Source organism: Calonectris borealis, chromosome 6 (genome assembly GCF_964195595.1).
Source record: "Calonectris borealis chromosome 6, bCalBor7.hap1.2, whole genome shotgun sequence".
Classification (NCBI taxonomy): domain Eukaryota; kingdom Metazoa; phylum Chordata; class Aves; order Procellariiformes; family Procellariidae; genus Calonectris; species Calonectris borealis.
Genome location: NC_134317.1, coordinates 41,283,121 through 41,306,834, shown reverse-complemented (window position 1 = coordinate 41,306,834; position 23,714 = coordinate 41,283,121). Strand labels below are relative to the sequence as shown.

General features: G+C 49.8%; 2 protein-coding genes across 17 annotated transcripts in view; one reads left to right on the top strand and one right to left on the bottom strand.

The window, feature by feature from the left end:
• RAMP1 (receptor activity modifying protein 1) overlaps positions 1 to 14,350 on the top strand; it is a 29,544-nt gene extending 15,194 nt beyond the window's left edge. Inside the window, exons 2-4 of one of the 3 annotated variants that reach the window (XR_012674169.1) lie at positions 3,375 to 3,513; positions 13,315 to 14,242; positions 14,292 to 14,350. Coding sequence is in view for 2 of the 3 variants with exons in the window: in XM_075153764.1 (XP_075009865.1) it covers positions 3,375 to 3,513; positions 13,315 to 13,570 (395 nt within the window). In the remaining variant the exon portion in view is untranslated. Of the gene's footprint in view, positions 1 to 3,374; positions 3,514 to 13,314 lie in introns of all 3 variants that reach the window. The other 2 variants (XM_075153764.1, XM_075153765.1) reach the window with 2 other exon arrangements.
• Positions 14,351 to 16,575: 2,225 nt separating this feature from the next.
• UBE2F (ubiquitin conjugating enzyme E2 F (putative)) overlaps positions 16,576 to 23,714 on the bottom strand; it is an 83,375-nt gene continuing 76,236 nt past the window's right edge. For 11 of the 14 annotated variants that reach the window (XM_075153762.1, XM_075153746.1, XM_075153754.1 and 8 more), the window contains one exon: positions 17,575 to 17,992. In XM_075153762.1, the coding sequence (XP_075009863.1) occupies positions 17,902 to 17,992 (91 nt within the window). In that variant the 3' untranslated portion in view covers positions 17,575 to 17,901. Of the gene's footprint in view, positions 17,993 to 19,181; positions 19,277 to 23,714 lie in introns of all 14 variants that reach the window. The other 3 variants (XM_075153757.1, XM_075153758.1, XM_075153752.1) reach the window with 2 other exon arrangements.

The following is a 23,714-nucleotide window of genomic DNA, read 5'->3' as shown; positions in this document are numbered from 1 at the left end:
GGCAGCTCAGCCTCGGTATAGTTGGGTTTTGGAGCTCATTTATTCAGCAGCTACTTATAGCCTTCACAAATGGATGCTGCTAAGTACAGAGATGTGACCGCTCCGGAGCTCAGTTATTTCCAGCTCACTGCAGCTGACTTACGCCGCCTCCGTCAGCAGGGCTGAGGGGGAAAGGAAAACCTTCTGGAATGAGAGCCAGGAGATGATAGAAAAATCCCTCACGGCGTTTTTTTTCCCGTGTTGTTACAAACCCTGAGCCCATCCCAGCCTGACGGGTCGATAAACATGAGTTTGGGGGAAATCCGGGAAGCAGCAGGGAAATATCCGTTGGTTTAGGTGGGGACCATATGGAAACATGGCAGGAGCTTCTCCTCACTTTGACCTTAAAATGTGCATTTAAAGCTAAAGCAAATTGTCCCCAGCCAGCTGCAAACAAAAGAACTTTTCGGCCTCGCTGTGCCCAGCTCCATCCTCGCAGCATTTACATGATGGGCTCTGTTGAGCCCTGCTCCTCTTGGATGCTCTTTGCCTCTGATGTATAAAAGAGCCCTTCATGATGATGTTAAAAGTCAAATGTCCTCATGAAATGTCTCAGTCACTGGCTGATGAGTTTGGTTTGCCCAGTCGCCCACGGGAAAGAATTTGCAGACAGACCCCACGTGTAGGTATGGGAGATGCGGTGGGCGAGACGTCTTCCAGGAGCACGGTCTCTGCACCGCTCCTTGGGGTTACCAAGCCAAGCCTTGGCTGTCGGCATCTGCAGTGTTCACCGCTGCAGAAGGCAAGTCCTCATGGGGAAGGCAGAGCTCCTGGAGAACGTTGCGAAGAGCTGCCGGCGGGGGAAAGAAAGGCGGTGCCGTGCCTGCGAAGGACCTTCAGAGCCGAGACAAGAGAGAGGAACAAAGTGCAAGCGTACGAGTCGCGCGCTCGGGGATGACGAAGCCCGTGCGCTGGCTCTCTCCTGGCTGCCCACACCTGTACGCAGCCCACGGCCACGGCCAGCCGTGTCTTTTGAGCTGCTTTGATTGGCAAGTGCTTGAAGCTCCCTGGGGTTTTTGTTTTCACTTGGTTTGGGTTGTTTTTTTCTCTTTCTTTTAATATGCTGACTACCAGATATATGTGGCTTGCAGCTACTCAAGCAGGCGTCGCAGCCAGTTTGCGGTTCTCGGTTGCTTCATCCCCATGGTTTATTTAGAGTTCATCCTCTCTCCACCCAAGGTGGAGCTGCCTGCTAAGGTCTTTTCCTCTAGGTCCATTCTGCAGGAGCAGCTGCGTGGTCGTCGGGAAATGTTTGGGCATCTCTAAGGGTAGTTGGTTTTGTGGTAAAAGTGAGGACTTGCCTCTAGGCTCATCTGTGCTAATTGGGAGTGGGGAGGAGCGAAGCCAGGCGAAGGGCAGCCTGGCCATGCTCAGTTAACTTCTGCTTCTCTTTCTTCTCGTGCTGTATCGCTGTTGAATTTCTTAAAGCGGCTTTGTCTTCTTCAATTTCTCTCCACGCTTTGCGTGTCTCTCTCATTTCTGCCTGGCTCCGTTTCCTCCTTTGCTCCTCAATCCCCTCGGCTGCTCATCCGGCTGCTTTTTAATCTGTTCGTCTCCCCTGCTCTCCTTTCTCCCCTTAGGCAGCTCTCCTGCTCCCCACTCGATGCATTCCCCGGCGGCGTTTTCTCTGCAAGCTGTTTGTCCGGCCGCGTGATGGGCCTAATGTTTGCTTGTCCTTCGCCGTCCGGTGCACGGTCTTCACCGAGGGGTGACCCCTCGGGGTGGCACCTGAACCTCCCTTGGATGCTGGTGCTCGCTCAGCCACATCACTTGTCCACTTGATTTATCCAGATTTGAAGGGATGGGAAGGGGAGAAAAGCCTCCCAGCCATCAATCATCCCTGAGCCTGCCCAGACGGAGATTTGCAGTCCAGCTCGCACGTAAAATTATTGCACCTTCCCTCCTCCTCCTTCTCCTCCTTGCTCGGCGCTTTGCTTCAGCATCCCAAACCTTCCCATTTCAGAGCAGGGCTGAAGTCGTGTTGCGCAGGTGCTGTAGGGTGAGTCCCTGGGCGGTATTAGTTGGGGAGAGCTTTAGATTATGATAAACTCCGTTTTATTGTTGCAACAGTGAGGGTTTAATGCTCCTTAACTCCTTTCCTTGGCTTGATAACTCACGTTGTCTTATCTTGAGTTGGACCGAAGCGGCTGCTGCTGTTGGAGGCAGCGTGGGAGCCCTGCAGCCATCCAGAAACCCTTGCCCAAGGGTCAGGGGGTCCCTCGCCACCCAAATCCCCCAGTGGGTCCTGAGTTCCCATCCGTTGCCATAGGATGCTGGTACCTAAGCGCTCCGAGGATTTGGGGGCTGCAAAGGGACCGCTCAAAGAGGGCATCCCCCAGGCAGGAGCCGCTGGTGATGTCCCATGGCTTTCATATGCAGACCGCTAAATAACTAGCTAAATTCTGTTTTATTAAAAAAATAAGATAAAAATAAAAATAAAGACCCACTCTTTTGCACAGAGTTATTCACGCGTAGCAAAAAATAGAGCTGGTATGCAATGCCTGCCTGCAATGTACTCCAGGAGCTGCAAAGGCACTAGCTGGCACTTTGGGACCAAGGGGAAGGTATTATATATAGCCAGGCTCAGTAAATCATTCCCCCGAAGGTTTTTTTTCTTCGAGCCTGCTCCCTCTTCCCTTTGTAGCATTACCGTCCTTTTCCCTTTCCACTCGCTAGCAACATTGCACTAATTGTGCACAAACTTGTAGGGAAGTAAGCAGCATCTCTTCCTTCTCTGGTCCCAAACCAGAAGGCACCGTGTAGCAGGGACACGTACCCAGAGGTGAATTAAATCCGCGCCGTGCAGCCAGCGATGAATTTCACCGCGCTTGTCCCTGCGCTCCATCAGGGATAGATATTTGTTTCCAAGTGTGGCACCATGCAGGTAATTTTTAAAGGGTCCTTTGCTCAGCAGCAGCAGGGATCTGGCTGGGAGCCGTGGGGTTGTTCACCCTAATTCTTATTGTAAACCACAAAACTGGGAATTTAAAGTCCAAAGATGTGTGTCAAGTGATCAGCAGAGAACAAATCTGCATCCTTACTTATTTATGACTTACCTGACGTATTTTGAATAATTGATTTATGTAGCGTCAGGCACTTGGGAGAGTAATGGAGGACGATGCTGCAGGGTCAGAGGGATGTGAAGAGGGAAATAAAACCCTGAGAAGGAGGTTTTGAAGAGGCTGGTTGAGAGCGGGGTTGCTTTGACGTCCAGCTTTGCTTTGGCAGATGCCCTCTGTCTGAAAAGCTGCGGGGGGACCGCGCGGTGGGGGGGCAGGAGGCCATGACCTGCCGCGGCAGAGCCTAACCCCGCTCGCCCCTTCCCTGTCTTCCAGCCCATCACTTCATCGCGGCGACGGCGTGCCAGGAGGCGGACTACGGCTGGATGATCCGGCACTACTGCCTGAAACAGTTCCAGCTCAGCATGGAGGGCATCGGGCAGCGGCTCTGGTGCGACTGGGATGAGACCGTGGGGTAAGTGAGGTCCCTCTGCTCGTCCCTCCCTTCCCAGCATCCCGGGACCACCTGCACCCGTCATTGATTTTGGGGTGTAAGGAGGTCAGTGGTGGGTTTTATTTCATGGGGGGGGAACAAATGTGCCATTTCACTCCACTTTGCAAGTGCTGATGCTGCCCTGGCTCCATCCCTGCTGGGTCCAGCTGAAGGGGCTTCCCCATCCCAGCCACTTGTGGAGGGGGGCCATGAGGTGGGCTTGGAGGGGAGAGCAGTGGATGTTGTCTACCTGGACTTCAGTGAGGCTTTTGACACCATCTCCCATAAGATCCTCACCGACAAGCTGACGAAGTTTGGGCTGGATAAGCAGACAGCGAGGTGGGCTGAATGGCCAGGTCCAGAGGGTGGTGATCATTGGACAAAGACTAGTTGGAGGCCAGCAACCAGCAGTGTACCCCAGGGGTCAATGCTGGGTCCAGTCCTGCTTAACCTCTTCATTAATGGTCTGGGTGATGGGGCACAGTGTAACCTCAGCAAGTTTGCAGATGACACCAGACTGGGAGGAGCGGGGGCCATGCCAGAGGGTCCTGCTGCCATCCAGAGGGACCTCGAGAGGCTGGAGAAATGGGCTGATGGGAACCTCATGAAGTTCAACAAGGGGAAGTGCAGAGTCCTGCACCTGGGGAGGAACAGCCCCAGGCACCAGGACATGCTGAGGACCACCCAGCTGGAAGGCAACTTGTCGGAAAAGGACCTGGGGATACCGGTGGACACCAAGTTGACCATGAGCCAGAAACGTGCCCTTGCAGCAAAGAAGGTGAATGGTGTCCGGGGCTGAGTTAGAAGGAGTGTTCCCAGCAGGTCGAGGGAGGTGATCCTTCCCCTCTACTCAGCACTGGTGAGGCCACCCCTGGAGTGCTGGGTCCAGTTCTGGGCTCCCCAATGCGAGAGGGACATGGACATACTGGAGAGAGTCCAACAAAGGGCCGTGAAGATGGTGAAGGGTCTGGAGCACCTCTCCCTGAGAGAGCTGGGGCTGTTCAGCCTGGAGAAGAGAAGGCTCGGGGGGGATCTTATTAAGGTAGGTAAATATCTGAAGGGAGGGTGCAAAGAGGACGGAGCCAGGCTCTTCTCAGTGCCCAGTGACAGGACCAGTGGCAATGGGGACAAACTGAAGCACAGGAGGTTCCCTCTGAACATCAGGAAACACTTTTGCACTGTGAGGGTGACCGAGCACTGGCACAGGTCGCCCAGAGAGGTTGTGGAGTCTCCATCCTTGGAGATATTCAAAAGCCATCTAGACATGGTCATGAGCAACCAACTGCAGGTGGCCCTGCTTGAGCAGAGGTGATTGGACAAGATGAGGTGGACCTCCAGAGGTCCTCTCCGACCTCAACCATTCTGTGATTAAATGGACTTTCAAGGAGCCCAACCTAAGCAGTGTTTGGAAATCAGGTTGGCGGTCTTGCTCAATATAGTTATGTACGTATGAAGAAACCACACACTCCAGTGGTGGAGCTTCAACTGGAGAAGACCACTCTTCTCACTGCTACATGCTGGGTGTCGATGTGTTAATAAGGCAGTAGATTGGCATCCCAGTCACGATTCCATTACCTCTTCTGGTGACTCACTGCTTGATGGACATATTTTCCATGAGATTTTTCTTTTTTCTCAGCACTCAGGTTCTCCAGACAGTCCAAAATGCCCTAACTTAGCTTGAAAACCCCACAATCCACTGAGACGCTCTCAGACCTGATGAGAAAATCCCAGGCTGTCCCACTGGACCTGCTCTACTTCCAAAAGTTGTGTGTTGATTTTTCTTAGCAACTAGCGGGAGAGGCTGGCATGGTATGGCATGGCAGTCTTCTGCTAAGCCTCCTGTTTGTAATCACTGTCAGGGAATTAGCGGTGATTTATAATTTAGGAGAACTGGAGATGTGGTCTGCTTTCCTGGTGGAGCGCTCGGCGACATCCTTGGGGGGATAATGAGGGTGATAAGGGAACCCTACTTAATGCAGCAGCATCAGGGAGAGCAGGGATGTTGCATATGGGGAACGTGCTGCTCTGTGGGGGGGGTTTTTGGCCTTTTCGGCATTTCTTTTGGTGTTTTGTTTTATTGCAAATCACCTGAACAACGCTTTCTTTGGATTAGCTCTTTCCTATTTATAATCAGCAGAGCTGAATTTTTCAGCACCGCCATGGCGTAAATCATTCTCCTAGTGAGACGGTTTTTGATTAAACTTGCAAAGACCAGTCAGAGGTATCCATGTATTGGCATGAGGGCATGAAAAGAGAAAATAAAAACCTGTTTTCCACTCTGAGCTGGCTTTCCGCATCGTACAGCGTTGTTGTGCCGTGGCCTTTCTCCAGGAAAACGAAGCAGCAGACAAAAATGAGCTCTTGCAACAGAAGGTAGGGATTGAGGTCAGTTGGAAATGGCGAGCAGATGTTGCCGTATGCCGTGAGTGTTTTGCACAAAAATTAGTGTTTTTGTAAGAATTTGGTTGATTTCCTGCTTCATGCCCCTTTCTTCTGTGCCAAATTAAAATCTCTCTATATGTGTCTGTATATAAACATAGATAGATAGCTTTTGAAAAGGACAGCTTTGGTTTTCTTCCCCTTTATCGGTGACAAAATGGAGGGGAAGAAGAGAGAGTGGAAAGACTGTGGGAGGTTTTCTGGTTCTGAGAAACCTCATACAGGCCTCAAAAATGTCCAGGGCTGCTGCCCTTGCTCCAGCCCCCAGCCGCTGTGGGGGTCTCCACGGGACCTGTCCCCCTCTGTCGCCACCTTTGGAGGCAGCATCCAGATGTGGTCCAGATGCGGGGAGTGGCGGGAGAAGGGGATAACCACCTCCCTGGGTCTCTCGGCTGCGCTGGGGGTGAGCTCCCACCCCTGGGACCTTCCCAGCAGCACTGTCCCTGTGCAGGGGCTGAGTGTGTCCCAGGGGCAGGACTTTGCTTTTGGTCCTGGTTCGGTGCTATCTGCAAGCTTGATGAGATGCAATCCATCTCCTCCTCCAGACCTTCGGCGAAGCCATTGCACGGGAAGCAGAGGTGTATTAAAGAGCTTGTTCTTTATCTCCGACGTCCTGTTTTTCTTCTAAACAGCTTCTACTAAACTTGTTATCCGTGAGGCACTTGGAGGAAATGTTGATAAACTTGCAGTGTTTAATTTGATTGTGTAAGTCCATTCGCTCCGTGCAAACACAAGGCTGTGGTTATTTAAGAGATGACATTCCTCCGATCCTCCTGTGCCCTCAGGACACTGGGAAAAATCAGGTAGAAATAGTTCAGCTGCTGCTGTAAATAAGCTGCTCTGCAAGGATATGGGTTTCAGGTGGCCACCTCACTTGACACCCCTGCTCCCTTGGGTGTGCATGGGACCCACCATCCCCTTTTAGGAGAAGAAGTACTGTTAGGAGATGTCCCAGCAGGAGTGGGCAGGGGGTGGCATGGGGGGGGTCGGTCGGTCGTCCCTCCGGCTTTAGGGGGAAGGACTTGACTTCTACCAGGTGTGAGACAAAGAACTGGAAATAAAACACCTGCCTAGAGCCTCATCTCTTCTCCATATCTTCCCCCAAATTGAGGAATTTTGATGCTTGAAACCTCTCCAAAAATGAGAATGAGAAATATTTGAAGATTTTGCCTCTGACAGGTCCCATCACCATCGTATCATCAGCAGCATCAGGTTTGGAGCTGTGATTTCTCATATGCAGCATTTAGCGGAGAAATGCCTGTTGGGCCCGTCATTTACTGCTCAGTTGAGAAGGACATGATGGGAACATCTGGATAAATTAATTGTCTCAGCAGAGTTTGTAATTGTGGTTTATTGGTCCTATTTATAGGCTGCAGATTATCCTCCCATCTTACTTTCAGAAGTATTAATCTTGCATCACTGGTACGGCTGCGTTCAGGTGTAACGGAGGGGTCTCTCTGGACCAGGAGTGTTTGCTGAGGTTGGGCTTGGACCGTGTGAGCAAGCACCAGCTCTCTGAGAAGTTTTGTCCAACACCGTTGAGCTCTGCTGGCTTTCTTAGCCGTGTTTATTTGGGGATAGTTGATGGTTTTTGGTACGCAAAATCGGGTACCAGGGGAACTTGTGTCAGCCGTTACACACTTCAGGAATGGGATGCCAGGTGGTTTTTAATACAATAATTAGTTCCAGAGGTTGGCTGTGAACGCTGTCTCCTGGGAAGGGAGAAGGACTGCTCCGAGAGGTGTTTTCCCTTGGGGCATCTGGTTTCCTTCCCTCTCTTCCTCCCCAAAGGACGAACAATCCGGTGTGGCCTCGGATGCTCCTGCTGGAGCCGTGCGTGCCGGTGCCTACTGGGTCAGTTGCTGACGTGTGAAAGGTGGTCCCTCCGGCCCCGCCGTGGCATTGCCCCATGGGTCCCTGGCCTGAGAGCAATTTAGACCACGCACCCTGATGTTTTGTTTTCCAGGGCATGCAGGGCATTTCAAGCTGGAGCTGCTTCATGGTCTCCTCTGCTTCATGGTGGTGGCCGAGCTGCTTTGACCGGGAGCTCAGCTGTGCATGACTAATTATCCCGAAGATCAACTTGCCTATTTTGATTCCAGGTCCAGATTAATCGGCGTGGCGATTGAGCCAGGGGATTAGCTGTGGTCTCCCTCGGGGCAGCTATTTTGGGGAGGCAGAGCGCTGCTGGCAGAGCCGGAGCTGCTAGAGGGGTCGGGCTGCTGGCCGCTCACCCATGAATGCATCAGCAGGAGCTGATGACTTATAGATATTTTTGCTGCACGGTTTTAGCTCGCCAGCAGGCCGTGGCCGGGGGACGGCTTGGCACAGCGGTTTTTGCACAGCGTTGGTGCATCGGGCAGCAGCGAGCAGGACAGGAGGATGCTCACTGTGCTGAGCGCTGCCGCAGCTGCGGGTGTCACTCCAGCCGAGCCAGGCGCCTTCATCCCAAATATATCCACCCCGTGGCACGCCTAAAAATCTCCAGGGAATGCTTTCCCATCGCCGTGGGCATCCTGCGGGGAAGGAACTCACCGACATGATGTTTCGCCTGCTGGTCTGACAGCCGGATCCAGAAATGTGCCGATGCTGCCAGCTCCCGGCACGGCTGGTACGCTGCCCCGCTCCGACCCCCGCTGCGGGGCTGCTCTCATGGCGATGAATGCACTCACAGCGTGTCTTCAGGTTATTACCCATTGTCTTATAGACAACAGATTGATCCATTATCTTATTATCTCATTATCTACTATCTTCAGGTTGCCTGGTCCCTTCTGGATACCCCTTTACCACGTCTCCAGTCTGCAACCTTGCAGAGGAAGAAATCAATTTTTTCTTTTAATTTACACAGCAAAAGGAAAGCCTCGTGGGTTTGGTTTTTTCCCCCCTTCTGAAGCAAGGGATATGGGGAGGATAGGAAAAAATCCTGATACTCGTGGCAAAAGGGAGAGCTGGTGACCCTGTGAAGCCTAACTGGTATCTGTAGTGTAACACCATCTGCACCAAGGCGCTGGCAAGGAATAAATGGCAGATCAAATTCCAGTCTCGGTTGCAGTGGTAAAAAACCAGAGGCATTGCTTAGGATTTACAGCGGTGTAAGCATTTGGATCCCGTCAAGCCATAAATCAGTCCTCGATTGCTTCCCACCAGCGGCCCAGCCCCGTCCCCATCCACGGGCGTTCGTCCCCACGTGGTCCCCACGCTGCTCGGCCTCCTCCTGCCGCAGCATCCTTTAAACCCAAACCGTTTCCGTGGTGACGAGGAAAACAGTTTTAATTGCAGTTCACATTAGGTAGGGAAAAAAGATATTTAGAACTAAGCAAAGCCGTGCTTTTCAGGGCAGGGTGCCTGTCTCCCTGCCCGCAGCCTGTGGTGGTGGGATGGCTTGGGAAAACCTGCCCTGTTCCCAGTGCTGTCCTACATCAGCTCAATAATCACAATTTTTTAATATTTTTTTAGTAATTACAGCTAGTCTTAGGCTTTTAAATTAAGATGCTGGTATTTAAGGCAAAACCAAGGCAGGAGGGCAAGAGAAGGAGGTGGCGTGGGTGCAGACCGCTTCTCCTTTCCCTCTCCCCCTTGGTGGTCTCTGGGACACGGGGAGCTAAGGACGCCCCCTGAGCTCAGCGCTCCTCCACGCCTCCAGCCGCGGGCATCCCTCCATCCCTCCATCTCAAAGCACAGGCGACCCCCACCCCGAGAGCTGCTGTTCCCAGGGGAGCCCTTGCGGGGCTGCGGGCGATTTTTGGCACTAGGAAAGATCCCAGAGAAGCCCAAGCCCAGTTGGGAAAAGGGAGCGTGACACAGGAACACTTCTCGAAGCCACCGAGCTCTCCTCGGTGTTGGGGGAAGCAGGACCAGCCCGAGTGCTCTGACCGGGATTTTTTCTGCACATACAACTGGACGGTCCTTGCGAGAGGCAAGAAGAGATTTCAAATACCTTCCCATGGAGGCAGAGGAGCCCGATGGAAAGGCTTTTGTCGCATTTTCTAATTCCAAATATCATCTTAACTAATTCCTACATTGCCAGCCAGGTTTTGCAGCCTGGCTTTCGGCTCTTATGAATAGCACATGGCGCATAGCTTTGGGCTGCGCTGGCAAACAGCGTTAAAAACACCCACTCCTTCAGTTACCTCTTGCTCCCAGGCAGGTTGGGGACATCCTTAGATGTCACATCCTTAGATCCTCTGCAGAGCTGTGGGGACGTGCCACGGTGCAGGTCCATGAGCAGTGGTTTCTCTACCTCCTTATTTACCCCGACCGAACTGAGCCATCGTGGAGCGTGTTGGAAGCCCAGCCAGGGATCTGCCCTGTGGTTAATCCCCCCGCTTTCAGTAACGGCCATAAGGCCGCAGGCAGCAGTGCCCAACCCCGGCAGCATTCCCGGCACAGCGGGCCATGGCATGCCATCCTCCATAGCATGGGACATGGGGCTGGGATTTGGCGACGCCTTTCTCCTGCTTGCAAGGATATCATCTCCGGAGGCTTTGTTTTGGAAGATCTGTGCCCTCGCTCAGTTGGAGGAGATGGTGTTTTGGGAGATGGATGCTTGCAAATGAGCTGTAGGGTTGTCTGACAGCCAGAAGCTTGACTCTACCTTCCCTCCAAAGAGATTTTTCACTCTGCGACTGAGGATTACACCTCTTTCTGGACACCAGAACTAGCATGATCGTTCCTGCAGCTGCCGGAGCTCGGCTCAGCTTTGCCTGGCTGAGCGTGGCGGGAGGACGTCACCCTCCTGGGCTGTGGGGTGGGAGTGGGGGTGGCGAGGAGAGGGCAGAGCAGTCGAACTGGGCAGCAAAACAACCCCTCAAGAGGTTTCACCATCAGCATGGGCTGAATTCCCCGGTGGGACTGCGCTGGCTGGTGCTAATGTAATAACGCGGCTCTGCTGGCGGAGAGAGAGAACCAGATGCTGTTTTGGAGATGCGATGGGACAAACGGTCGCCGCGGCTGTGGCAGGGAAGAGCACGCTCAGCCCCGGGCATCAACACTGCTGCTCTCCGCTGGGATTGTGATCCCTTCTGACAAGGCAGCAGCCTGGGTCCAACCAGTCTGGTTTATCCGTGTATCCCAGCAAATGGATCCCTTTGGTAGCCCTCTACGGTAACTGGCAGTGCACCTGTAATGAAAAGGTCCTCCATGCCGTGTGTCTTGGTGCTCTGCATGTGAGGACAGAAGATGGACGGAGTCTCGCAGGACGGTTCTCCGAACACCGTGAGACACAGCAGCTCAGGACCCACACAGCTGGCAGGGATGGACTCGGCCGGTGGTTGGCAGCTCGTGTCTGTGAATGGCCAAGGCTCTATGAGATCAAGTGGAAGAAATTAAAGCGCTCGGCTACAGTCGAGAGTTCAGCTTTGCTTTTAGTTGGCTGTTCATAAAACTATCACGGTCAAGTAGTGCTTTGTGTAAGCAAAAGGGCAGAAAATCCTCTCTTGAAGAGCATCCAGACTTGGTTCCCCTTGGCCAAGAGCTCAGCAGCCCTCGTTGTCATTTCTACACTTCTAGCTGTTGCTGAAAATGTTTTCTTTTCCCTCCAGGCCCCTCCTCTCGCTCCCCGCTGAGCGCTGGGGGTGTGCGGGGCCGGCGGGTAGCAATACCCATGATGCCACCCTGCTCCTGCCGAGGACGCGATCCCACCCAGAGCAGGGTGGCTTTAATGAAGACAGGGGACATGAAAATAAAAGCGACAGGAGACTTAGGGTATCTTAAGCCACAGCTGCAGACCCTCCATCAGGATGGAAGGACCTCCTTCCACACCTGGACAGACGGTCATAGACTCACGGCCGCCTCCTCGCCCCGCTACGCTGCTCGTGGGGCTGTAGCCGCTTGGCTCCTCTCCTCGGGTCCATCCTCTCCCCAGCCGGTGTGCTGAAAATACGGATGCTGCCTAAGTGCAAAGTGTAATTACAAGTTATCCTTTCATTTGCTGACACCGTTTTGCTTTGGTTACTTGCACGTCTTCACGAATAATGATTGGAGCAGGTATTTATGAGCACGACCGCGTGGTCTGAGCCAGGGAAAGGGCTAAGCCAGCTGCTGTATTGGTCTTCAGTTTTAAAAATAGCTTTTATTTGCTTCTCTCTTAACGCTTTCCCTCTGGTTCCTGAAGATGCTTTAGCTCCTGAGGTCTGCTAAGGCTGATGATGAGTGGGAAATGGTAGTTTTGCACATTGGGATGCTGAGCAGAAGCTGCTTTTAGTGGCTCCATGCGCCCCGTTAATTGAATCACTGGCCTCCGCAGGGCCTCCCTCCGGCACTGCCATGTGCCGATGGGCACGGCAAGGCAACCGCCGCCTGCCCGAAAACCCAGCCGATGAGATGCAGTGAGGCTGCGGTGAGTAGCTGGGAAGCTGCTTATAAAATATATTTCTTCCCCCAGGCAGGTTTTTAATTGGCTACCTGGGTTTTGGTTAGTTCTGCTTCCCTAGGATTAGATGTGAGTAATTGGGATGGGGGAAAAAAAATTATATATATATATATACATATTTTATTTATGCCTAGCCAATTTTAAAGCAGGTAAGATTTGAAACCTACGGTAATACCTGTCCTTCCAGAGGGTGGCTGGTTGGACCAGCACAGGGGCTGTCCTCTCCCTGCGGTGCTTCTCGCTCAGGGCTGCTCCTTGTTTTCCAAATATTTGCAAAAAAAACCCTCAGAAATGGACTTGCTGGCTGCGGAGAGGTGGGATGGGTCGTGGTGTGGTGGACCTGCAGAGAGATGGACTTCAAAAGCATGCTGTCGGTTCATATGCAAACCGCCCCCCCACTTTTAGGCAATTAAGAGGAGAATTTTAAGTAGGTTTTAAGTAGGTTATTTCTTGGATGAACTCGCGCAAGATAAAGGAGGGTGCCCTGAAGGCCGGCAGCCAGGCGAGCTGCTCCGTGGCCCAAGCTGGGTTTCCTGAAGGTCTTTGCCTAAAGGTCCCAGAGGGTTATTTGGGTCTGACCGGTATTTTCTAATAGCACCAGTCCAGCTGTGAAATCCTGCAAAAATTAACACAAACCAAAAAAAACCCCCTTGATTCTAGTAATTTCCTTCTATAAATGAAAACTCCTTGTGCTTTTGGCTGTGGGAGAGCACTTAAAGTGTGCTCAAAGTGGCAAAACCTGATAGGAATTAAAAAAACCCCCACATATATATTTTGATACCTATCTACCTACAATCTCAAAAAAAAACACTAAAAAATTCAAATATCTCAGATAACAATCTCAAATAACATATACACACATCTATAATGGAAAGTATGTAATATTTTATATTATACGGTGGAGGGGAGGTGGCGTGCTCGTGGCTGGGTGCTGGTCCCTGGTGCCACCCCAGTGCCCTTGTCTGTGTTTGCAGCACCTACGGGGAGCTGACGAACTGCACGGCGCTGATTGCCGAGAGGCTCGACTGCTACTGGCCCAACCGGCTGGTGGATGAGTTCTTCGTGGCCGTCCACAAGCAGTACTTCAGGAACTGCTCTCCCTCCGGCCGGGCACTGCACGACCCCCCCAACAGCGTCCTCTGCCCCTTCATCCTGCTGCCCGTCCTCATCACCCTGCTGATGACCGCGCTGGTGGTGTGGAGGAGCAAACGCAGCGAGGGCATCGTGTAGGGACGCTCTGCCACCGGCTTTCGGCCCCCACCCTGAAAGCACCTGGTTTTTTTGGGAAGACCCTGGCAGAGGAGCATCCCGGAGGGTACCAAGCCCAGGAGGCAGAGACGGTAACGCCACCGCTCCTCCCTCGCCGGTACCCTCCGCACCGCACACGTGCCGCTCACCTGGCGGTTTCCAAATAAATGCATCATTTAAGACTTGGTTGTTTGGCGATACGGGATGCCGGTGGCCGGCGAGGCTGCCGCGGGCTGTCCTGGCGGCGGGGAGCCCTCTCGGGGTGCCGGGGAGCACAGCTCGCCTTGGGCATCGGCGCTGTCGCATCTTTCCCACCTGCTTCCCTCCCGGCACCCCACAGCGTCGCGTTTTGCCAAAAGAGGAAAATTTTTAAAAGATAAGAAAGAAAAGGGTTTGGGGGGTTGAAATCCTGCCGGCCCCGCGGCGCCGGCACGGTGTCGGGAGGTGCCGGTGGGCGTAACCATGAGGCCGGCGGGTCTGGGTGCAGCCCCTATGAAATCATCACTGCTTTCTCTTTTTGTCCTTTTTTGTTGTTTTTCCACACCAGGAAAGGCATCTCTTCCCCCAGCCCCCAGCGCAAGGCCGAGGCCCGCATGGGGTGGGTTTTGCCTGGGAGATGGGGAGCAATGGGTGAAAATTGGCGGAGGGAGCTTGGTGGCACCAGTGGTGGCGGTGCCCTGGGCTAACGAGCAACGGGAATAAGGTGCTTTTCCTACCTAAATAAATACATACATAAATAAACCAGGTGCCCATCTCTGGTGCGAATCCTCGGTGCTCGCCCCCTCCATGAAAGCTGGGGTCCAGGTGGGTCAGGGGCCCCCCCAGACACCCTCCTCGCTGTCCTGAAGGAGCCTCTGTGATCCCAGAGACCTCCCCAATAGTGTTGACCGCCACCCCATGGGCAGTCTTTGGGGTGGCACTGGGGGTCCGGGGGTGGGCTGGGGGGATGGGAGGACTGACTGAGTGGGGCCTGCCCCTCCGAGGCAGCGGGGTCCCTGGGTGTGGGTGGGGGAGGTCGGGGGGCCACCCTTTCGGCAGGGTCCAGGAATGGGCTTAGGTCCCTCAGGGGGACACTGGGCAGCATCTGGCATGAGGGGGGACCCCCAAACCCACCGCTGGTCTCTGTTGTCCCCAGTAGCTCCAGACCCTTCCAGATCCTGCTCACCAGCTCAGGGAGGGGTCCCTCAGAGAGACCCAGCTGCTGTCCCCATCTTGGCCTTCAGGTTTCCAAAAAAACCCCCAAAATTGCATGTGCCAGGCAGCGGGACGCCCAGCCATCCGCCCGGCCCACCCCAGGCTGCCCAGTCCTGATTCCTCTTCCAGGATGCTGCAGCATTTTTTTCCTTTGCCATTGGATATTTGGGGCTTTTTTTTCAGGGGCAGTTGAACAATTAGAAAAAAAAAAAATAATCAGCATTATTTGATGGGGAGCACCCAGGGCTCCGGAGACTATGGTCCCTGCAGCCAGGAAGAGCTGAAGAGGCTTTCTGCAAGATGGCTACATGCCTACGATAAAAATAAATTTTACAAAACCCCAAAAACAAAACCAAGAAAAAAAGCAAGAGATTGTCCCAAAAGCTACATGGGAGTTACAAAAGCTGATTCCTGCACAAGCGCTATTTGCTGACAAGCCTCCATCCGCTGACTGGCCCCAAAGGAAGGTGACACTTTGGGGACGTATAGAATAGTTTACCTTCTGCCATGGCAGGGGGTGTGTGAGCATGCAGGATGGTGATGAGCTCCCCGAGATTTCTGTCAAAGTATTTTGGCCACGTGCGGTGAACCATGCCAGCCCGCGTGGCACCCCGGCTTAGTGCTTCAGTGAGAGGTGGAAATCGAGGGTGGCTGGATGGATTATAGATTAGCATCTATACAAATATATATGTAAATATATCTTTAAGTACATGTAAAAATAAATATACATACATAAAAAAACAACCCAGCTCCTCCTGTTCAGGAAAAAATAATTCAGTTTATTTTCCTGGACTGTGAGCTGATGGGCTCTTCTAGAATGAGGATAAGGTATAACATTTTTTCCCCCGTGTATTCTGGATGGGAAGAAACTGATGCTTAAGCCTTCTTGTACAGTATTTACTAGTATCCCAACTTGAATATTCTGCACATCTCCTCTGGGTAAGCAAAAATACGGTGAAGGGATTATACAGCGGGATTGTACTGGGGAGTGGGGACTGGCTTTGCTGACTGCAGCTCTAGCTCTGTGCTCACACAGGCTGCTGGTATCCCAAACCTGCTGCACGCTCTGACACAGCTTTTCCTGGCTCGCTGCAGCAGCACCCTGCGTTTGCTCTGCCCTGGGCACATCTGCAGTGGCTTCCAGGCAAGACTGGGGAGCCAGGCGTGTGCAACAGCCCAAGAAACACGGACTTTTACCCCTTTTGCTGAAGGATGGAAGGTGATAACGGTACCAGGGTGCTGCTACAGCAAGGAGCACACAGCTTCTTTAAAGCAAACTGGTTCAGTGTTTTCAGCTTGAAAATAACAGAATCCTTCTGATTCAATATGCAAAAACTGGACAGGGTTTCCAACCTTTCTATTTTTGTGAGTGCTTTATTCCTTACCTTCCTTGACATTATTATTTTGGCAGCAAAGATCTCTCACTGCAGTTGCTGGCTTAAAATAATATGCTGATCCATGTTTCATTTTAAATAGACACAGTGGCAATATTATCCGAAGACGAAGCTCAATAAGGCTCTCCTCCTGCATGCCAATCTCTGCATTTCATTTCCCTGCTTTCCTAGACCTCCAGTAACGCGTACAGGAGCCTGTGAAGCTGAAAGGGAAAAGGCACAGGGAAAACTTAACAAGCAAGGCTGCACCATGCTTAAAATTCGCAACCCAGCTCTGCCACGCTAATGATGGAGACAATTTTGGTTTCCTTCAGTGTCTGCAGAGGAAAGAATGAAGCGTAATCATTCGGGGGGGATAAACCAACCAACAGTCAATGCCCAAGCGTCACACACACACACTTGCTCCGTATGAAACCACACGAACATTTATTTCTATGGTTTATCTATTTATAAAAGCTTGAATCAGTTCCATTGCACCTCCTCTGCGTGATCGCACGAGCGAAATGCGTTTCGGTCTCTGAGGCTATGCCAATGCCCCCCCGCTCGGCAGCCCCGGGCATCGCCTGGGTCAGCGGGCGAGCAGCGAGGAGCTCTGGCACACGACAGGCAGCAGACTTCTCACGGCATTTACTCTGAAGTGATTCCTGAGGTACATGCTACTCTCTTCTGAAGGATCTCTGCTTGCACATGCTATGTGTTTGATACACAGCTACTTACAGAAAAGGCAATTATAGCATCATATCCTTTCAAATTACCAAAAAAGCCAGGCGCGCACGAGTGTTTAAAAGAGGGTGCAGTGCGTTATTATTCTCAGCTGCATTACTAGTCATTCAATTTCAGTGCAGAAGTTTGAAGAACACAATTAGGTGTTCTCCAGGTAACGGTGCTTGAATTTACTTTCATCAGATCGAACAGCATCTGATGCTCCCTCACCACATCCAGATTGGAAAGCCAAAGGCAGATTTCTTAAAAAAAAATCTCCCTTTCATTAAATTTTCACAGAAATATATAATATATATAATATATATATAATTTTACTAATACTACACATTTACTTAAGTTATGGATTAGCCTATATTTCTTTTAACTACTTCACACAATGAATAGAAACGAAAAAAATACTGTAGCCCAAACAGGAGCTGAAAATAACAATGTAAAAATTCCAAACGTGTGACAAAACCATACTTACATTAAATATCATCAAGAATTTCAATATCAGAAGTAGAATTTCATTTAGCACTTGCATTCTGGCCAGCTCTAAGCCTTAGTTGAATGACTCTTGGAAAAAGCTTGTATTGTTTCTGCTCATCAAAGGCAACAGTATTGTGATTTGGTTCACAGGAGACCATTTTATTGCCAACTTGAAGTGTTCCAAAAACACGCCACCTTTTCTGTTCGGGTTTTTTTTTTTTCCTTCCCCCCTCCAAACTAGGCAAGAGTTAAAAAAAGTGTAATTACAATTTCAATAGTGATTTCTTTTAACTTCTCAAGCATATCTCATCAACAGGATATACAGTACGGTTCAGAAGAGTAAACATTTTTAAAAGTAAGCAAACAACTTTTTCAACCAACATACACAATTTCTTGCTGTATTTATGCTGAACTCTCCTTTTAACATGGACAAGTTATGAAGTTAGTTTTCTTCTTCAGTACAACATGGACACAGGACTAGTACAATCCGGGCTGGTTTTGTGGTTGTTGTTGTTGTTGAAGTTAAGGACAACTCTAGTGTGGAAGCCATGGTCCTGCCATCCATCTCCCTTCATCATCTCGCATAGCGCTTAATGTAATCTTCAACTTTATTCCGAAAGTCCTCCTAGAGGAAAGCACAGTCAGAATTACCCCAAGTATGTCAGAGAGGGACTCACGTAGGACTACAGCGGTGGTGGATTCCCACATTAGCACCAGTAGGGTCAAATTCCCATCAAGTGAAAGCCCCGCCGCTCTCCCCGAGACCCAGTACACATTTCCAACGCGGTGTACGAGAACTGAGGCGACCGCTCGAGTCCTTGCAAGCAGATGTCCATGCTCCGCCAGGGATCTCCTCTGGGGACTGAACTGAACAAAGAGTTTGCCATCGCCAGCTATCAACGTAGGTACAAACAGACTGCGTCTGACAGGTCGCCGGTGCTGGGAGGCCGGGTCCCAGCTAGTGGCACAGCAAAAATCTGGCCACAGTTTTAGAGAAGAAAGGGAAGCTGTCCTTACCAGATAAAAGAGGCAAGGCTACGGCAGAAACTGTTACAAAAGCTGCATGCCCTAAGGCAGCTCTGTTCCAAATACTCACTCTGGCCTCCCCCTGGTAACTGCACAATATCGAAGCTAGCACATAATTAAGCACATAATCAATCACTGCTTTTTTTTTTGGTCATTTATTATAGCCTAGAGAATTAAAAATTCATCATCCAAGTCACTCATTTGTTGAAGTGGTTCAGAGGGAACATGCTTACACCTGTAGCCCTCCACAGAAAACCTATGGGACTACTATATCACCTCTGTATCTCTGGAAAAGCACACATTTCTGGTAGTTTATCTTTATAAAGCACGGAGATGCCAAGCGAGAGAAATTCTGACACAGTTTCCTCATTTGATACTTGTCCAAGCCAGGATGTCAGACAGATGCTACATTCCTGTAATGTTATTCTGAGTCTGAACCTTGCCTCGCGCGCTTACAGCCTGTTATTAAATATGTTCAACACAAGCACACCAAGTGGCCTGTGCTCCAGATTCAAGTGGGGGGTTCACAGCGAAATGCTTCTTGCTTCATTTCCAGCTCCCAGTTTTGCGTGCTGGCTAGAATGTAAAACACCAACAGACACAACAGATGAAGAGGTTTTGAACGCAGTGTCCTGGTGCAGTGAGCTGCCTGGGGAGCAGGGGCCACGGAAGCACTGAAATCCTCTGCCCACCAAGTCAAGGCTTGCTTTTACTAGGAAGGGCACAAAGTCTTGCTGCCGTGACCTGAGGTATCGCAGCAAGGCACGCTCCTGCTTTAAACAACGTACCTTGTCAAAGAGAGCAGCTCCAGGTTTGCCGATACATAAAATGATGCTCTTTGAACGCACACTGAGCGTTCCCGTACAGTCCACTCAGCAAAGAGCTAATTAAAATAAAGTTTACAGACAGAGCAGCAGTTTATTAATTTAATGCCCCATGTAAATAACGGCCGTTCATTGTTCAAGGGTTTTAGTATCGGGTCTTTTTTTACTTTTTTTGTTAACAACAGATAAAAGCTGAGTACCTCAATACACACCATGACTTTGTACTATACTGCTAAGAAGGTCTGAAAAGTAGCGAGTAGTTGCTTTTAACTGTGAAGCTTGTTTTAAAAACAGGGAAAGAGCTGTCTTCCCTTGCAGGGGCATGCAGTAACCCATTCTGAAATTTGAAATATGGGGTAAGATACTTAAAACAGAAACAGAAATCATCAAAGCTAAAATGCTCCCTCCCCAAAGCTAACTTTGCCTGCTTCTAGCTTGACCACATCACCTGTGTGTCCCCCTTTTTCTAAAAAATTTGGATTTTCCCCCATGTCTTGATCAGCATTTAGCTATACACTGCCACTAAAACTTTTGCTAGACATCACATCACGCCAGAATAAAGCAGTAATATAGGCTTTTTGCTACAGCTAGCCTTGGAATGCATCGGTATTTCCTTGGCCCCAACACCACACTTCAAACACTTCCTGATCAGCTCCCTTTACGATGGCTTGGTTTTCCGACAGTGAGTTCTTCTATCAGCAAAAGGATAAAGGTTATTTCATGGTTAAAGTCCCAAATCAAAAGATCAAAGAACTACGATCCATCAGTGACATTGTCCATGATTTGGTTTTCCAACTGATAAAGTGCATCACAGAGATGTCCATGAACTATAGGCAAAGTGCTCTGAATCTCAAAGAAGTCTGAAACACGGTTTAAGGCCAAAAATATCATAGGTGTGGAAACAAAGGTATAAATGCACTTTAGGGAAAAAACACCCACTGCTAATGGCTCTTTTCAAGAGAGGTACAGATCTGTACTTTGGAAGAAATAAAAGCAGGGAGCATAAATTACAAGCATCCATTACAGGAAATCACTGTAAGATGCTTGGCACCTTGGCATCGGGCAGGAGGAGCCCAGGTGCAGAGAGGAACCCTGCAAAGACTGACTGCTAAAAGAAACCAACTCTTCAGGCCTGCAGAAATCCCTTTCCTCCTTAGAGACAGGCTGCCTGCACTTCTTAGGAGAAAGGAGCATCTATTTCGGTACAATACGGCACCTGCTAAAGGCAATATTCTATGTAGTGACTTTTAACTCTGCTGCAAGCACACCCATTTCCATGCTTGTACAACCATACGTTAAGTGTGCTAAGAAACTAATGCTACAGAGCTAATGCTGTCTCCATTTTAAATAAGATTTCAGATACTGGGCAACTTCAATCCTGTGACAACAGTTATGATAGCCAAGTATCACGTTAAAGTGTTTTTGAAGTAACTACTTAGAAACAACACGTCTATTGGAGCGTTTCCCAGATCTCAGGCTGCCTCAGGCAAGGAATCTCTAGGTACCTTGAGTCTGTTAAAATATCACACAAATAAAAGAAAAGTGACCTTTTGAATTTGTTTTCAGCTTTGATACATTGATGCAAACTAGAACAATTACTCATAAAGGCAAACGATGCTGGAAACCTCTAATTTGCTGGTTATGATGGTTGTTCTCAGTATTATGGACCGATCGCTTGTAGCAGCAACACTTGCTGTCAGTTCGTGGGCACTCACAGCATTAGAGCACATTGATCACAACACTGCACCTGATACATGAACCCTCTTGGACTTTCCTACTCTTGTGATTCTCCAAAAGACAGGTCACTAAAAGAAATTGGGCAAAGAAATACCACTGGACATGCCATAGGGCAAACCGCATCTTCACTGTATCTGCAATATCTATACAGGCAGCTCAGAGCATCCTCCGCTTTTTCACCCATACCTTTACGAAGTTTTTAAATGGGATGGTGAGCTCTCGGCACTGACTTAACAGAAGCAGGACCTCAGTGGAGAAGGAACGCTCCAGAAATCCATGCCATCACTTAGGCTGACTTGCCAGATGACGGAAATGACAGTGTTGGCAAGAATATATTAACATGGTACTCGCTGCATGTGAACCTCGTTGCTGAAGAGGAGGTTCTCATCCCATAGCTGTAATATTCCATCCTCACATGCCATATGGCTTAACAGTTCCTGATTAACAGGGGGCACTTTTCTATGTGCACATCTGTTTGTGTGCAGTACTGAATAATCAGAAGTAAAAAAATTAATCAGAGCAGCACGTATTCTGCATTATAAAGAGGCACGTACAAAATCCTGCTAAGAATGCTAAGAGAAAGAAGAGGGACCTTGTTTCACGGGGAGTGGAGCTGGAGACACGTTGTTCACCTGGCACATGGATGCTGCGTGTGCAAGCACCCATCGCCATGCAGTACCTACCTGCCCTGATACTCTCTGCGACACAAAGCAGTGCATTTTACCCTCTCTTAACTCCAAGGACAGATCCTAAGTGTAGAAAGATGGGCTAGAAGGCAGGTTGTGCAAAACACCTACTCTTATTAAAAAACCAAAGCCTACCCACTTGAATGGAGCTTCTTTCTCTGATTCTGCAGGAGACTCCAAGAACTGTACTCAACTCCAAGTCTGATTAGTCCCCTGTGCCCCAACCATCCTTTGATGCCAAGACCGACACTGATGAGAAAAAAGCATACTACATCATGGCCTTGATGCTGAGAGGGAGAAGAGTCAGGAGGTTTGCTGCTGGAAATCCCCCACCATAGAAGCAGTTCATGTCAACAACCATTTACGCGCCTGCCAGAACACTCATCTAGCTGATGGTGGTGGTTGCTCTGCCAGGTGGGGCTCCTGCCACGTCCCTCTGGACCTGGATCACGTCCCACTGCTAGCCTGGCCGGAGGCAGAGCTGCCTGCCTCTACGCTGAGGTAGTTTCCCACGTCATCAGAGTTGTCAGGCCGAAGACTGATGAAGGGGGAGAGGGTTGACTGTTACTGTGACGTTTTACTACAGAAGCACTGATGCTATAACACATGAAACATCAGCAGAAACAACTCAGCCAGCCATTAAGCCCTGGTAGGCCATCAGTGGAAATACCACTTGGAAGAGCTTTTCAAAGGGGAAATCTAATTTTAAACTACCGTCATTTGCCCTTCACCAACCTCACAGTATTACCTTCACAGATTTGAAGATAGAAGACAGATGGAGTAAGAGGTGGATAAAACTGCCCTTGGGTTCTCTGGAGATGTGCTGGGTGGTAGGGAGGGACGAGGCTTGGGTTTCTAGCAGTACCTGCCGCCTTGCCTTGTCTAGGGTGGAAGGACACACAGATGCAACTGGAGAGGTCTGTGCCTGGTGTAAGCCAGGAGATAGACCTCCTCTGTGCAAAACAGAGTGACGTGATTCAAGGACCTTAATGAGGCACTGGCCTTGTAGGAAGTACGGGAAGTTGAAACTCAGACAATGCCAGTATCCCCTTAGCACAACGGCCATGCCATCCCACAGCACAGTAACGGGATGGACAGTACAAATATCAGATTATGCGATTCAAAAAATGCCTTCCCCATACCTTTTAAAGGAAAAAAAAGTATATGATAATCAGCTGGGAATAGGAAACTAATAAAAATGTAAACAAAACAAAACATCATAACTCTAAGCATACTCCAACAGAGCACAGCAGGTCCTCTCCCAGCTCCAGCTGGATGCTAAGAGGTACAGATTAGCCTGGACACAGATTTGTGGGGACCTGCCCCACACGCCACCCCTATAGCTCCCAGGCACCGGGCTGCAGCTTGTCCCCCCTGCCCCACCTCCAGGTCCTTGTCCTATCCCAGTCCTCACCCTGGATAAGCAAGGCCCTGGTGGAAGTCCAGATCTGAAGGTGCTCAGTTCTCAAATCCATGTATGAGAAGAAACCACCTAAAACAGGAGACTTTATACAATTTTGGAGCAGACCCAAAGCAGCTTTGCCCTGAGCTGCGGGGAGGTGAGAGGGAGAGAAGAGCGATATGTGAGTAGCCCTGTGGGAAGTATTTGATGCATGAGTAATGCTGACCAAATTACTGCTTCATTTGATGAAAATCATATGGGGACAATCAATCTAAGGGAAATTCAAAATCCATCAGTGAATGAAGAGTATGGAATATAAGCCACGACATATTTCACAATATCATTAGCAGAAAATTGCATTACAGCACAGACCATAAAGTTAAAACATACATCCCATTGAACTTCTCCTGGGTATATTTTTGTACTTAAACAAAGAACTTTTGTTTATATAAAAAAGTTTAACAAATAGCCTTAAAGCAGATAAATATATATATATATATATTTTAGTAAGAACTCTGGCCAAAGACATCAATTTCAAACAACTAATTTCATGATTTTCATTTGTATTGTATGTTCTTACCAGACAGCATGATATGTACAATGATTTGCATTAAGAAAATATTAAAAAGCAAATCCTTATCTAATTAGCTTTAGATAAAAAAGAATACTGAT